The 16,167-nt window shown below is 42.8% G+C and overlaps 1 protein-coding gene, 1 long non-coding RNA gene and 2 other non-coding genes across 4 annotated transcripts; 1 reads left to right on the top strand and 3 right to left on the bottom strand.

The window, feature by feature from the left end:
• Nucleotides 1-2,576: 2,576 nt before the first annotated feature.
• Nucleotides 2,577-4,912, bottom strand: LOC141544791 (uncharacterized). Its single transcript, XR_012482810.1, has 3 exons — nucleotides 4,076-4,912; nucleotides 3,596-3,698; nucleotides 2,577-3,509 (listed from the first exon to the last, which is right to left on the bottom strand). It is a non-coding gene; the product is annotated as an uncharacterized LOC141544791 (long non-coding RNA).
• Nucleotides 4,913-5,419: 507 nt separating this feature from the next.
• On the bottom strand, nucleotides 5,420-5,491 carry TRNAW-CCA (transfer RNA tryptophan (anticodon CCA)). Its single transcript has one exon. It is a non-coding gene; the product is annotated as a tRNA-Trp (tRNA).
• Nucleotides 5,492-6,061: 570 nt separating this feature from the next.
• Nucleotides 6,062-6,133, bottom strand: TRNAD-GUC (transfer RNA aspartic acid (anticodon GUC)). The gene has a single exon. It is a non-coding gene; the product is annotated as a tRNA-Asp (tRNA).
• Nucleotides 6,134-6,229: 96 nt separating this feature from the next.
• On the top strand, nucleotides 6,230-9,009 carry L2HGDH (L-2-hydroxyglutarate dehydrogenase). The gene has a single exon (XM_074271333.1). The coding sequence runs from the start codon at nucleotides 6,270-6,272 to the stop codon at nucleotides 7,641-7,643; it is 1,374 nt and encodes a 457-aa protein (XP_074127434.1). The 5' UTR covers nucleotides 6,230-6,269; the 3' UTR covers nucleotides 7,644-9,009.
• Nucleotides 9,010-16,167: the final 7,158 nt, after the last annotated feature.

The raw sequence follows: 16,167 nt of genomic DNA, 5'->3' as shown, positions 1-16,167 counted from the left end.
CTGGTCTCCCAGATTCTCCTTTCCAGCCTTTCTTGACTTTCACCAGCATATTTATCTGCAGTACAATTCTATATTTTGACGAGCCATACCTGTCATAACTATAGGTCCTGGATTTCCTAGGGAAGTATTGAGTCCAAGAAAATAAAGAACTGGAGGTTTTTCAAAAGGGGATTATCTGTTATGAGACTATGTGTCCCAATTCCTAGTTCAGAGAATTAGGTCATAGAGCTCTTTTATCTTTAACTTCTAATTGACTATTCCCTAGTAATCATGAGCCTTTGGTAATTATGAGCAAGCGTTCATGTCAGCTTGCCTGCATGGTAACATACATTCTGCTAATTATCCAGTTTTGGCAATGACAGTTCCACTATTTGTACTCTTTATGCCATCCCCTCCTGTCTCCTCTGGCTGCCTGCCCCTAGAATCTGCCTCCTTTTCCTCTCTGTTTTCAGTCTTTCCTTACCTCCTGAATCGGTCCTTCCAGGACACAAACATGCATAGACATCTCCAAACTTTGAAAAACAAACAAAAAAAGAAAAGCCAACTTTCAAGACTTGATTCTATCGTCTTCTGAATTGTCACAGAGGGATGCTGGTAATTTTTTTTTTTTTTTTAGGTGAGGGACGAAGGGAGATGTATGTCATGACACACTTTTAAGTTAATTTTACATTTTTCACAATTTCTCCATCACTTTCTTGAGTTGTCAACAAAACAATAAATCAAGTTTTCCAATTTTTGAGGTGTAAATGCTCACACTGAAAATCTAATTTAGCTACCACCTGGCTCCGGCACACTCCCTATCTCTTCTCCCTTTTTTAAAAACACTCATGGAAAAAGCTGTCTGTTTCCATTTTCTTTTCTCCTTTTCTTCTCAATTCCTGGCAACCTGGCTTCTAATCTTATTCCTTGATTGAAGCTGCAATCTCCAAAGTTACCACTGATACCATAATGGCAACATTTCATAGCCTTTCCTCAATCCTCATTCTCCTGGACTTCCAGCAGCTTTTGACCTTATGGACCTGTACCTTTTGGTGAATATGCTGTCTTCCCACTCTCTTCCTACCTCTCCCTCAGTCTCTCTACTTGGATCCTCACCCCTTTGCCCTAAGGCTCCAGCCCAGAGCCTTCATTCTCTACCATGATCTCCCATCAGTTCCTTTCAGCAGGAGCTCACATCTAGATCTGATCTATATACCCAGCTATCTCACTGAGATCTATCTCTTGGACATTTCCAAACAAGTATCCCAGTTGAGACAGGTAGCTTTCATTATCTTTATCCTAAAGCATACCCTTCTTCCTAATTTCCCAGTTTACATATAAGCTTCAACATTCTCTTGTTTCCTAGGTTCACTTGGGAATCATCCTTGATCTTCCTTTTCTCTCACGCCCTATATTAAGAATGAACAAAGGGAATAGGAAAAGCATTTATTAAGCACTTACCATGAACAAAGCATTATGCTAAGCTTTGGGAATTAAAACAGAAAAGGGCTAGATATCCATTTAATATACAGAGTGCCTCCAATGTTTTAGTGAAGTTTTAAGCTTTAACACTATATCTACACAGTGGTTCTCAAAATGAATCCAGAGATTCCCAGGGGGGTTCTGAAACCCTTTTAGAGGGTCTACAAATTCAAAATTGGTTTTCATTTTTAATATAGTAAATATAAACAAAACCTACATAAACAAAAACTCTTTGAACTGATGCTCAGTCATTTTTAATAGTATAAATGTACCAAAAAGAAAAGTTTGAGAACCACTGATCTACAATTTAAGCAAAGACAGCACATGCTGGATATCAATTTTATTATCTAAGTCTATATCAAATCTGTTGTAAATTCTTATTGATTCAATCATCCATTTACTTCCTCTCCTTTCATTAAATTTATAGTCAGGTTCTTAACGATTTTTTCTAGTAATATTTAAATAGTCTCCAAGTGGTCTCTTTGCTAATAGTCTCCCTCCTCCTACTTAAAAGCCCAAGCTTATCCTTGGCATTTCCCAGTTATTGGCTATCAGAACTGGTTTGACACCGTACAAGTTTTCTCTTTCTGTTTTGCAAACCATACATGTAAATATTTGAGATATTATCCAAAACACTGTTATGGTAAGAATAAGATTTACATCATATGGACAGAACCAGCTACATCCAGAAAAGGAACACTGGGAAATGAATGTAAACTGTTATTTTTACCTTCTGAATCCAATTCTTCCTGTGCAACAAAAAATTCGGTTCTACACACATATATTGTATCTAGAATATACTGTAATATATTTAACATATATAAGACTGCTTGCCATCTGGGGGAGGGGGTTGGGGGAGAAAGGGAAAAAATCTGAATAGAAGTAAGTGCAAGGGATAATGTTGTAAAAAATTACCCATGCATATGTACTGTCAAAAAAATGTTATAATTATAAAATAAAATAAAAATTAAAAAAAAGATTTACATCATAAATATATCAAAATGAAATTGTTTTTATTATTTTGATGAAAAAGTATTCCAATTGCCAATTCTTTGGGGAAATATTTTTCATTTATGTTATCAAAATAGTTTAATGGAATAATGCATGCTGCAAGGTGGGAAGAAAGGGAGCAATTTTATTTATGGGGATAGCTGATTTCAAACATAGCTCCTTACATTCCCTTATTTTGAAGGAGGAATGATTTTGTTCTTTAATTCAATTCTTCATCTCTCACAGTTCTCTCATTCTTTCAAAGAACAATTTGCCCATTTAACATCATCTATATTTTTTTGAATGCCTTTTTTCTCTTCCATATTCCAGGCATGTACTCTAAAAAATATATATCTTTCATTTTTATATCATCTTCATTTCTGAATATATTCCCTTCTCTTTTCTCAATTCCTCATGAAATCAATCTTGAAACAAAGAATAGGAAAAAGAAAATTTACAAACAACACATTAACCAAGCCGCATAATATATACAATTTCAACATCCAGAGTCTTCCCAACTTCTGCAAAGAAGGGAAGGAGGTGCTTTTTCTCAAGTATTTTTTCTGGGTTAGGTTTCTTGGGCATTATAATTATTCAGTGAGTGGAGTGCCTTTTCACTACCTTACTTCATATGTTTTTTTCTTTGAAAGGTAAAAGAAGTTTGAATTCATAGATCAAAAAATAAGTGACCAAGTATTAGTTCCAGAAAGGCAGCTGGCTATGCACAATGATTGGAGTGGTACAATGGAGATCTCCTTATGCAAATATCCCCCTCAACTTGTCACAAGTCCTGAAATTCTATCAGTGAGTCCTTTGAGTCCTGAAGGTCTTTTAACCCCAAATCTACAAGAATCCTGTACTTGCTTTAATGTTCTCTGACAAAGAAGGAAGGTCCACACACCATGCTATACAAAACAAACACATTTTCTACAATTAAGATTCAAGATGCTGAATTCAAGTAGCAAGAGTAGCTGAGTGAATGTTGGACATTATGGGCCTCAGAAGCTGGGCTCAGCTCAGGGGAGGAGGACTTGTTCTTCTAGTGTGTTATCAGTTTTCTGCAAAAAAGAGATTTTGTGACTCAGTTTAGTGAAAGGATGAATTATTTATTGCAAGAAATTATGTCCTGGAAGAATTTACTTACCATTCTTCTTTGAAGAAGTGGAGGACTATGGGAATGGAATGTGGTATGCACATGCAGTTACTTCCTTGGGCCCCACTTCTGCTTTACTGTATATGCTGGCTGCCTGTAGTTCAGGTGTGAGTCAGACTCTCAGCATACTGCCACTCATACAAGCCAGCTTCTGCCTTAACATCCCCAGAGAAAGTGACCTTCATATATTTGGTCCTAGAAAGAGCCTGATGTCTTTCTTGACATATGTGGAATGACATCATAATTAAAGCTGTATACCTTTCAAGGTTTGGATATCCAAGAATCCCAGAATATACTATCATGGCCCTCCCTGAGAACATAACCTTTTTCTTATTTCTAGGGAATCTAAAATTAAATTTCTTATTAAGGAGGCAGTTTAAGTGAAAAGAGTGGTAAGTTTTAGATAGACACATGCAGCCTTTTGTTAAACTAGTCTGGCTTGGGCACTTCGTGAGACCTGAATTCACTCACCTTGGACAAGTTCCTGAACTCCCTAGGTCAGTTTCCTTAACTGCAAAACAAAAGAGACAATACTCGAGCGTTCCAAGCTCTCTGAGCTGCAGATCTCAGACCCCATTGACTCTGAAATGCAAGCACTGAATGTGCTGTCCCGCAAAGTCCAGACTCCTTTCTTGCAGACAGAAGTCAAGTTTAATTAAGGAGAATAACAAGAAACCAGGAGGAAACTCCCACCTTCAGGACCAGCGTGGCTTTGAGGGTTACACGTTTGCTGTGGCATCTGAAGAGAGATCACAAAATCTGAGGCACTCTCCAGGGAGCAAAAAGCCCTTTTATTAGTCTGCAGCACAGGCTCCCTGGCTTTGCCGAGGACAAAGGGGAACACCAGAAGAGCGGTGCCCTCCTCGGCAGTGGCTGACTGCATAGGATACCCACCGACCATCCCACCCTGCAGACCAGCGGGGCAATGGCCTCCAAGCCCGGGCAGCGAGAGGGAGTCCGTGGGGGGACCAGGCCTGGGCTGCGCTTTGCTCCGGTGAGCGGGGTCCAGGCAGGTCCGCGATCAGAGTTCAGGCAGATCAACTTATTCGCTAATTATTTCAAGCACTTATTAACAGTATCAAGTTTTAGGGATCCACATAAAAATGACTCAAGAGCTCCAGTTGGCAAGAAACCCACATTCTAAGAAGAAGTCTTTGTTAGTGGGGGAGGGGTGGGGGAAGAGGCGGGTTTTCAGCTTTGGGGGTCACGGCCAGCGAGTGACCAATTAGCCAGGGCCCCCAAAGTTTTCAGTCCCTTGGTCCTCTTTCTTCACCACGTGGACGCCTCGGTGCCGTCTTGGAGCAGAGGCCCTCCCCCCAACATTCCCGGTCCCCCCTTCCCCCCCCCCCCCCCCCCCCCCCCCGCCTTAGAGCTGCTCAGCCCCGGGGGCATCTGGCGGAGCAAAAAAGGGTCGGCGAACAGGCCCTTCACCTCCCCGCGGAATGGGGGGACTAGATGAATTCGGGGTGACCACAACCCTTTTCTGAACTCTTAAATCTCTCTTCTAGAACCTCCTCCCGGCCCTGGGCGTTGGTGCAGGGGGGAATGGGGCGATCACCGCCCTGAGCTAAGCTAGAAGTGTTAAATGACTGATCTGCGGGTCTGAGCGTGGCGTGGGCAGCTGGGGCCACGTGGAGTCTGGTCTACCTACTCCCCTCCCCCCAAATCCTATCGGGCTTGTGATAACCCGAGATGGGGAGGAAATCTGATAAGGCCTGGCCCGCCCCCGTCAGGGAGCAGAGCCGGCGGGGGTCTCCAGCACTCCCGTTAAAATAACATTCAGCATCATCCGAGGCGGCTCCGGGAGTTAAAAATTGACCCCGACGTGATTCGAACACGCAGCCTTCTGATCTGGAGTCAGACGCGCTACCGTTGCGCCACGAGGTCCTGCTGGGTTGTGGTGCGCGTGGGCTCTTAGAACCTGGCCGCCCCGCCCCGTCAGCTCCCACCCTATCTTCGCGCTTGCTCAGTGTCGGCTAGCCTTCCTCACCACCCCGCTCCCCCGCCCCTAGCTTTGCAGCTTTCCCTCCGCTGGGGGACACTGAACCAGACAGACCCCTCCCGCTCTTTCTGGGCCCAGCCGGGGGGACCCCCAAGGCGCAGCTCCTCCAGCCCTCCCTTTCTGCAGCAAGTCCCGGCACTCCACTCTCTGCAAGAAGGAGGTGGCTTCTAGCGCTTCCCGCCCCGCCCGAGCCGCGCTCTCCCGGGGCTCCCGCCCTTTCCCCGGAGGGCACGCCCACGTCTCAACTCTAGGCCTTATACCAAAGAAAGTGCTGTGCCCCGCCCCTTTTCTTTACGAGGGCAGTGAGCGTTCTGAACTCTCTTTCCTTCACTTTGAATCGTTTTAGGAAGTGCAACATAGGGCTCCCAGACTTTAATCCCTATTGGCTGGCTACTCAGCAATGACTCTGAGAAATTACAATTAAATAAATTGTAGTAAAATAAAATTGTTCCACTCTCCCCGTCGGGGAATTGAACCCCGGTCTCCCGCGTGACAGGCGGGGATACTAACCACTATACTAACAAGGAGCTGATGCTCTACTCTCTTTCCTCAGCATAGTTCAAGGTACCTAGTATTTCCCATATACTCCTCCCCCTTCTGTCAACGGAAGTAGTGGTCAGGTGCAACCTCACTTCCGATACATTCAGCCTTTTGAGGCACACCATGCTGAAGTATGTCCTGGTGGCTCCGAGGAAGGCCCTGGTGGCCCGGCTCTCCCGGATCTCCGGGGTGCAGACCCGGTTCCTTGTGGGGCGGGAGCTGTCCCATGGCGCTGGTAGCCAGAGCCACAGCAGCAGCAATCCTGACATTTACGACGTGGTCGTCGTGGGTGCGGGCATAGTGGGCCTGGCGGCGGCTCGGGCCCTGCTGCTCCGACGCCCGGGCCTGCGCGTCCTTGTGGTGGAGAAAGAGGGGGCCATAGCGCAGCACCAGACGGGCCACAATAGCGGCGTCATTCACAGCGGCATCTACTACGTGCCGGAATCGCTGAAGGCCCGCTTGTGCGTTCAAGGCGCTGGTCTCCTGTACGCCTACTGCGACCAGCGGGGGATCCCCTACAAGCGCTGCGGCAAGCTGGTGGTGGCTGTGGAGCAGGCAGAGGTACCGCGCCTGCACGCCCTCCACCAGCGTGGCCTGCAGAACAAGGTGCTGGGCCTGCGCCTGCTGTCGTCATCCGACATCCAAGTCCGGGAACCCTACTGCCGCGGCCTGCTGGCCCTCGAGTGCCCCTCCACGGGCATTGTGGACTATGGGCGCGTGGCCGCCGCCTTCGCCCAGGACATCCGTGAGGCTGGAGGCGCTCTCTGCACTAACTTCGACGTGAGCCGCCTGGACTTGGCCCACGACCGGCCCGAAGCGCCCATCGTGCTGCAGAGTATGTGGGGAGCCCACGTGCAGGCACGCTTCGTGGTCACCTGCGCGGGCCTGCATTCTGACCGCGTGTCCCAGTTGAGTGGCTGCAACCCCGAGCCGGCCATCGTGCCCTTCCGCGGCGACTACCTGGTGCTCAGGCCAGAGAAGACCTACTTGGTGCAGGGCAACATTTACCCCGTCCCCAACCCCCGCTTCCCCTTCTTAGGAGTTCACTTTACGCCCAGGATGGACGGCAGCGTCTGGGTCGGGCCCAACGCCGTCCTGGCCTTTAAGCGAGAGGGCTACAGACCGCTGGACTTCTCGGCCCACGACACTTGGGACTCTCTGCGCAACAGCGGCCTGGCCCGGCTGGCGCTGCGCCACGCCTTCTTCGGGGCCAGCGAGCTGTACCGAGCACTGTCCCTCACGGCCACGGTCAGGCAGCTCCAGAAGCTCATCCCCGAGATCACTGTCAGCGACGTCCAACGCGGCCCTTCCGGAGTCCGAGCGCAAGCCCTGGACAACCTCGGAAACCTCGTGGACGACTTCGTGTTCGATGGAGGGGTCGGGGCTCTGGGTTCCCGTGTCCTCCACGTGAGAAACGCCCCGTCCCCCGCAGCCACCGCCTCCCTAGCCATTTCCGAGGTGATTGCCGATGAAGTGGAAAAGAGATTTAAGTTGTGAAAGACTGAGGCCGCGATCGGGGAAATGACTGGACTAGTTATTTTTAAGAAAAAGATTGGCACTAGTTAAGCCTTGAGAGAATATTAAAATGTGAAATGTGTACTATTTTAAAATAGAAAAAAAGCTGTGATCCTTTTAAAACATTATGAAAGTCTCTGAACACTTGCAATCATACAATTGACAGTGATTACTATGCAGTTGCTTGTGGCCAAGCAAAAGATGTTTTGATTTGATTTTTGTTTAAGGCTCTGTGTTAAATAAGAGGATCCTCTCCCCCCGCAAAACCCCCAACCTCCGTGCCTTCAAAGAGTTCACATTCTGAGGAGGAGGAGAGATACGTAAAAAAGTCCGAGAGCCTGGGCCCGGAATGTGGCAGTGAGGGATGGCACCTGAGCAGAGGCAAGTGGTTGGGGGGGCTGGGCTGTGAGGTGCGGAGCAGGAAGGAGGAGCTGCAGCCAGGGCAAGATCCAGGAGTGGGAGAAGAGCAAAGGGCAGTGAGGAAGAACTTTAGATGCCAAACGGACCTTTGCATTTAACCCTAGAGGTAATAGGGAACCACTGAGTAGGTGGATGACACAGCCAAACCTCTGCTTCAGGAAAATCACAGGCTGCCAGAGGATAGCTTAGTGAGGAGAGACCCCAGACAGGGAGACTTTAGGAGGCAATTGCAGCAATCCAGGTGACTACAGTGGGGGCAGTTTATGAAGAAAAGCAGGAGATTGGCAGGAGATAGGTTAGGAAGGTAGAAAGCACAATATGTATAAACAGATGGCAAATATGGAGTGAGTGCAGGCACCCAGCGTGTGAGCCTGAAGTGTCTTCAGCAGCAGAAATAGGAAAGTTTGAGATGAGGATTTGGTGCGGACAAAAGAAGCTCTCTTTGGAGATGTTGAACTTGAATAGCCATACTATTGTAATCCCATGATCCTTTTAGGTAAGTGGAGCATTCCACAGAGCTTTGCTTAAAGCAATTTTTATGCAAATCCATCTTGTGTCTAGAAGTGGAGAAGGGAAGAAGGGAGGCAGGCAAAGGGACCACTCAACTGTCCAGGGAGAAGGCCGCTTTGTGGTTCAAGGGTAGGGAAGAGTTGGTGACAGGAAGGAAGATAGTCACATGGTACTGGAACATTCATGGACAGAATAAGGTCACCTCTTTGGGTGGTCTCCATCCAACCTCCCTCTCCCCTTGTTGATGGTCCCTGCCTCTGGGTACTTTTTTGAGGGGAAGGGGCAGGCTGCAGAGTGCCTAGTAGAAGGGAAGCAGCAAAGGAAGAGCACAGTACTGTACAGTAGCTAAAATAGGTTTTTTGGGGGAATGTATATGTCTTTCAGAATTCTTTATGTGTATAATGTGAATTTGTGAAAAGTGAGAACTGTCTGTGTATATATATATATCATATACATAATACTAATAAGTCTTCAAGCCCTTCCCTGGCAGCCGTGGTATAGGAGTGGAAAAGGGTGGAATAAACAAAAAAGGTAGGTTTTTATTTAAGTATCCTTAGTGGATTCAAAATGTGGGTACTGGGTCAACAATTCCATGCCCCCTATTCCTGTATGCCTCTTGTTCATATCTTCCCACAGGGAAATTATCTTGAGGTGGTGCAATAGATAGAATGTGGATCTGGAGTAAAAACTGAGTTCATCCTGACTCAGTCACTTACCAGTTGGTGATAGAGCAGTTTCTTTATCTGTAAAATGGGGGGTTACAGTGGTCCCCCCAAATATATGTAGGGCTTTTCTTTAAGTTTTTTCAGAAGGTAATGTGAAATATTAGAGGTAGAACTATATCGGAATTATGCTATCATATGAAAAAAAAAATTAAACGGGTTGGGTGAGTTGGCATAGCACCACCATTTTCCCCCCTAGAGCAAGGCTGTTGAGCTCCCATCATGTGGCTATCATATGTTGAGTGTATTCAGGTTTGCTTCATAGTTCGATGCCTCCTTTTTTTTTTTTTTTTTTTTTTAACCTTTAACCTTGATAATAAATATAATGGTCCAGTATCTGAGTCTAGTTAGATAAACAGATCCCTCTGAATGCAGTTAAAGTAAGTCAACATACCACTCTCTTAAGGTCTTTCTATATTCACAGTACTATGGGGAGACGAAGTAATTATAAGATGATGCTTCTGCTGTCAAATAACTGCCTAAAAAACAAGTAAACAGATGGAAATTAATATTAATTTAGATAGGTCAATGAGATGTCACAAGACTGGCTAATTATAAAATTACTTTGTTGTGCTACTAGAGTTCAGAATAGGGAGAGAACTTCACTTTGGGATGGTCAAGATAGGGGAGAGAGAAGAGGCAGACTTTATGCTAGATTGGATTTCATGTAATTCACTTAACTGAAGAATAGTGGTCCTCGACTGCTATTGCAAAGTTCACAAGATGGGAGAGAGAAACTCTGTTTTGGACTCATTAGGCCATGTTGATATTAATTACATATACTACACACATGTATATATATGATATGTAACAATTACAAAGTAATGGAGGTGGGAGAGGGTGTAGAGAAATCTTGGAGATACCAACTTTTCCCAAACTACTCATTTTACAAATAAGGAAATTGGGATTCTGATGCATCAAGTAATTTGGTAGAATACATTTAGAGCTGGAAGAGACTTTCAAAAGCCATTTTTAGTCTGATATTTTCTCTCTGCCTTACTTTACAGACCAGAAAACTGAGGTCTAAAGTGAACCAATAAACATGTTTTCCATTAGATTATTGTTAGGTTCTTATTAGGTGCTAAGTCTGTACTTAATTCTCTAGCTCAGGGTTCACACCTTTAAAAGGAGTTTACACCTTTAGACTTCTGGAAAGAAGTTTACACCTTTAAAGGAGTCTACACCTTTAAAAGAAGCAAGTTCATTGGTTGTAAGTAGTTCCCACAAGCCCATTCTCTGGGAGGATAAAAGAAGACAGTCTGGAAAGAGTGAGTCTGGATTGGGTCAAGGAGAAGACTTCCCACACTCTTGGAGGTAGAGTCTGATTCCCACACTCTAGGAGATTCAGAGTCAAGATTTCATTCTCACATCTACTTTCCCTCTGGCTGGAGGCTCCAGAAGCCTCCCAAGAAACCTGCTCCCAGAGAAAAGGATTTACAGAAAAGAAACCTCCTCCCAGAGAAGGATTATAATTGAGAGATGACAGAACATTACAGATTATGAGTTATTCAGCATCTACTTTGAGCAAGATACTTCTAGGGTATTGATCTTCAATAAAAAAATGATTTTTAATGATTAAATGATTTTTTTAAATGATTCTATCCTCAAAAAAGAGTTTACATTCTACTTGGAAGGAGGAAACAAGTGAGAAATTTCAGGAGTAGATCCAGATAAGTAAAAAGGAATAAGTATTTGTTAAGTACCCACTATATTCCAGTCACTGTACAATTATCTTTTATCTTCATGACTTTCCTAAAAACTTGGTTGCATGTATTATCCCTATATTATAGTTGAGAAACTGAAACAAGTTGAGATGAAGTGATAGCCCAACATCACACAGCTAGTTAGTAGCTGTGTTTGAATTTAAAATTATGTTTGAATTTGGGTTTTCCTAGGTCCAGCACAAGATACCGAACCACCTAAGTGGCTCTAAGAGAAGTATAAAACCAGGTCAGAAGCCATGGGGACAAAGGTGAGATTCAGGTGGACACTTTGAAGGAGAAAACACCCACCTTCAGAGGTGGGAGTGGGGAAAGGGGGAGGGAAACTTTGCAAAGGCTGGAGATCATGTACTGGATTCTTCTGACTAAGATCTGGCAACTCTCTACCATGATGAAGATATATGTGGAAGTGTAATCTCCAACACCTCCCACCCCCCAAGGGATCTGAGAAGGGGCCTGCATCAGCAACAGCTAGGGAACACAGAGGTCACCCACCTGTTACTCTTCTTCCTAAAAAGGAAGGGTAAGGAGAGACCAATTGCGTTTAGCATCTGAGATGAAACAAATCCTCTCCCCTCAGCCAGTGATAGGCTGTGTTGGAATATCTATCGCACAGTCCCAAGGACACAGGGCTATATTTAGCGGAAAAATAACACGAAGGCAATTAGGAGAAGAAGGTAGTCTTACATTTGTGTTTGCTGGTGTTCCTGAGCAAACACTTCTGTGCTGTTTTAAGAGTTACTAAGGGGGGTGCAGTTAGATAGTGCAGTGGATAGAGCACCTACCCTGAAGTCAGGAGGACCTGAGTCCAAATACAATCTCAGACACTTAACATTTCCTAGTTGTGTGATCCTGGGCAAGTCACTTAACCCCAATTGCTTCAGGGAAGAAAAAAAAAAAAAACATTATAAGAGGTTTTCTTCATTGGAATCCAGCAGGGCAAATATCAGCCTTGATAAAGATTGCTCAGTTACCTGACTGGCAAATGTGTATGTATGTTTGGGGGAAAGTTGATTCACAAGGGACATGAGAGATCCAATTGTCCACAAGCATGGTATAGTGGAAAGAGCATTGGCTCCTATAAATAAGCCCTCTTTGTCCCTTCTTTAGGTCAAAGAGAAGAAGTGACTAGCTAGCTTTTTTTGAGTGGAGGATGGCCAAGGCAGGGAGAATACAGGTCACACAGCAGAAGAGGAATTTGAACTCAGACCCCTTAACTCCCAGATTAGGTCTCTTCCCATAACAACTTTTTCTTCTGCAGGGTCAAGGTGTAGAAATATTGAGAGACCTATCTGGTATCACACAAGTAAAGGAGTAAAGTCAGTATTGGATCCCTTAACTTCCTGATTTAAAATTTAGTCATTTTTCATCATAGACTTGTGAAGGATTGAGTAAGAATTATTGCCTCCATTACATATATGAATGAGCTGAGGCTCATAGAGGTCACACTTAACATTAAAAATAAATGATGTTTTGGGAAGACTTATATGAACGGATGCAAAGTGAACTGAGGAGAACCAGGAGAATGTTGTAATCATATCAGCAACATTGTGGCATTGAGGAATTGTGAATGACAACTATTCTCAGCAATATAATGATCCAAGTCCCAAAGGACTCATAATGAAACTACCTGCATCTAGAGAAAGAAATAATGTCTGAATACATACTAAAGCATATTGTTTTTTGTTTTCCTTTCTTTCTGTTTCTTTCCTTTTTTCCTTCCTTTCTTTCCTTTTTTCCTTTCTTTTTCTTCCTTCCTTCCTTCCTTCCTTCCTTCCTTCCTTCCTTCCTTCCTTCCTTCCTTCCTTCCTTCCTTCCTTCCTTCCTTCCTTCCTTCCTTCCTTCCTTCCTGTCTTTCTTTCTTTCTTCCTGTCTTTCTTTTTCTTCCTTTATTTTTGTTGTTATTTGAGTTTTCCTGCATAAAATGATCAATATGGAGATGTTTTATATGATTTCATGCAAACTATATAGGATTGCATCTCAAGGAAGGGGGAAGGGAAGGAGGGAGTGGGGGATACATTTTGGAACTCAAACTTTAAAAAACAACAAATATTAAAATTTGTTTGAACATGTAATAGGGGGAAATAAAATATTAAAAAAAGAAAGAAAAATGATGTTTACAGATTATATCCCAGGCACAATTACTTAATTGCATGACTTCTCTCTCCCCCTCTTTTCTCCCCTTTCTCTTCCTTCTCTTTCTCTTCTTCTCCCTCCTCCTCTTTTAATTCAATTAACTCATGAAACATTTCTTGAGAACTCCCTATGTTTAAGGACCGAACAAAACTAACCTCAAAATTCAATTTGATTTTAGCTGAGTAGGAAATCAGAAGTCTTCTAATCCAACCCAAACAGATGAAGCTCATACCCAGGAAGAATGTATCCAAGAAATAGAGGTGATAAGTGAAAAAACAGGATTTGAACCTAGAAGCTCCAACTCTGGAGCCTGTGCCTTTCTACTTTACTCCCAAGCATTTGTTAAAAAACTACTTTGTGTCAGACGTTATGCTTAAAAATGAAGCAATCATTTAAGAGTTCAGGTTCCTTTTTCTGGAATAGGACATGGCAATGATTAATGCAAAAGTTACTTTTAAAAGAATTCAAAACAGTTTCATGATCAGGGTGTTTCTCATCCAGTAGATAGGATTGAGTCAGAAGACCACCCTGTGGAACACTGGGGAGCTGATTTTGGCTCCCTTTTTGTACAGCATGGTGAGCTCAGAAAACATGGGCGGCCACTTTGGAAAAGCTCTGGAAATCCCTAGGCCCACCCCTAAGCAAGCTCCCAATCCATTGTCAGCTTAGAACTAGCCAAACCTTGGAATTATAGTTATTTCAATAATTAAACAAGTTTTTCCTTTGACTATTTTTAAATAAATAAATGAATTAATTTCCTTAAAAGTATCTATTATGTCACAGGGCCATAGATTTAGAGCTAGAAAATACCTTAGAAATCATTTTTCCATCCTCTTCATTATACAGATGAGGAAATGAGAAACACCAAGTTGACAGAGGATTCAAGCTTTATAGGTAGAAAGGAGCTCTATTAATTTAGATCAGCAATTGATCTGCTTCCCCAGATCACCAACTTTTCTATAAGTTAGACTTTGAGAGATCTGCCTGGGGACATTGAGATAGATATTAAATTATTTGCCCAGAGTTATGTGAGTCAGATACAAGCCTTCTTCACTTAGAAGATAGCTAATTCTCCTCTATATCATACTGCTTCCAATATTATATCGGCCTCAGACCACAATAGAATCAGAATATCAGAGCTGGAAGAAACCTTTCGAGAACATGTGGACCAATATACTCATTTTTAAAGTTGAGGAAACTAAGGCCAGGGAAATGATGGACTCTGAAAGCAAATGGAGTTGGTAGAATTTCCCAGTTCCTGGGCCAGTGCTAGAACTGTTCAGAGGAGGGACAGGTGAGAAATCAGAGGATCCAAGTGTGATTTAAGAGAATCACAGACTTATAGAATCTCAGTGTTTCAAAGAACCTCAGAACTTGCCAACTTTATCCCTTTTCTGAACAAGCATCCCCTCTACCCTATCCTAGACAAAAGTTCATCCAAGTTGTATTGATGCTCCTGATAAAATGAAACATATTTTACCTTTTGGATAGTTGTAACTTAGTTTTTCTTGACATCAAACCACCTATTTCCTGTGGTTGTGCCCTGTTCGGTCAAGAAGAAAAAAAAAATCTAATCTCTCTTCAACAATACAATCTTTCAGATACTTAAAAACAACTAAGAACCCAGGCTTCTCTTCTGCAGTCTAACTATTACCATTTCCTTCCCCTGATTCTTATGGCATGATCTAGAGGCCTTTTATGATTCTGGCCATCGTTCTCTAGATATGTTTCATAAAATGTGGCATCCAGAATTGGAACCAATAGCACTTTTTATTTATCTATTTACTTTTTTCATTTATTTTTTCTATAGAAATTCTTCTATTAACAAAGCAACTAAAGTGATGATTTCCATATACACAAAAGAACAAAAAGAAATGTTTGTATATGAAACAGTAAATCTATAATGAAGAGCTTTCTTTCAAAGCTATCTTTTTTTTGTAATTCTTTCTGATCTTCCTTTTCTCCTGTGTATTAAAAAATGTTTTAGTGATTTCCTTCTTTCCTTTTTCCTTCTTTATTTTCTTCTCTGCCTCCCTTCTTTCCCTCATTCCTCTCTCTTCCTGTATTCCTTCTACTCTTTCCTTCTCTTTTCCCTCCTTCTTCCTTCCTTTCTTCCATCTTTTCCTTCCTTCCTTGCTTCCTCCCTTTCTCTTTTTTCTCTATTTCTAAAAAAAAAAAAAACAAAAAAAACAAAAAAAAGTTTTGAAACAAATATGCACAATCAAACAAAACAACTGACTGTATCTGAAAATGTTTGCCTTATTCTGCATCCTGTGTCCTTTCCTAGTTTCTCAGAAGATGGGTAACATGCTTTATCCTTGGTCCTCTGGGATCCAGTATAGCCATTGCTTTGATTAGAGTTCTTAAGTTTCTCAAAGTTGTGTACTTTAAATGTAATATGAGCAGGGGAGAGTGTGAATATACAGCAAGATTCATTCTAGACACTGGGCCTCTCTCTCTCTCTCTCTCTCTCTCTCTCTCTCTCTCTCTTTCTCTCAATTAAAGCTTTTTATTTACAAAATATTTGCATAGTTTTCAACATTCATCCTTACAAAACTTTGTGTTCCAATTTTTTTTCTGCCTCCTTCCCCGCCCCCCTCCATGGCAAGTAATCCAATATATTAAACAAGTGTAATTATATATATATATATATATATATATATATATATATTCCCACAATTATCATGCTGCACAAGAAAAATCAGATGAAAAAGGAAAAAAAAAGAAAAAAGAAAACAAAACGCAAAGCAAACAACAACAAAATGAAGATACTATGCTGTGATCCACACAGTCCCCACAGTCCTCTCTCTTTCTAGGTGCAGATGGCTTTTTTCATCACAAGACCATTGAAACTGGTCTGAATCACCTTGTTGTTGAAAAGAGCCACATCCATCAGAATTAATCATCACATAATTTTGATGTTGCTGTTATAATGTTCTCTTGGTTCTACTCACTTTACTCTATCATCAATTCATCTAAGTATCTCCAGCCCTTTTT

Source organism: Sminthopsis crassicaudata, chromosome 5 (assembly GCF_048593235.1).
Source record: "Sminthopsis crassicaudata isolate SCR6 chromosome 5, ASM4859323v1, whole genome shotgun sequence".
Taxonomy (NCBI): Eukaryota; Metazoa; Chordata; class Mammalia; order Dasyuromorphia; family Dasyuridae; genus Sminthopsis; species Sminthopsis crassicaudata.
This window is presented reverse-complemented; position numbering and strand designations above follow the sequence as displayed.

Bases quoted from the DNA above. Each gene is read 5' to 3' on its own strand.
- L2HGDH (XM_074271333.1), top strand. From the start codon at position 6,270: ATGCTGAAGTATGTCCTGGTGGCTCCGAGGAAGGCCCTGGTGGCCCGG.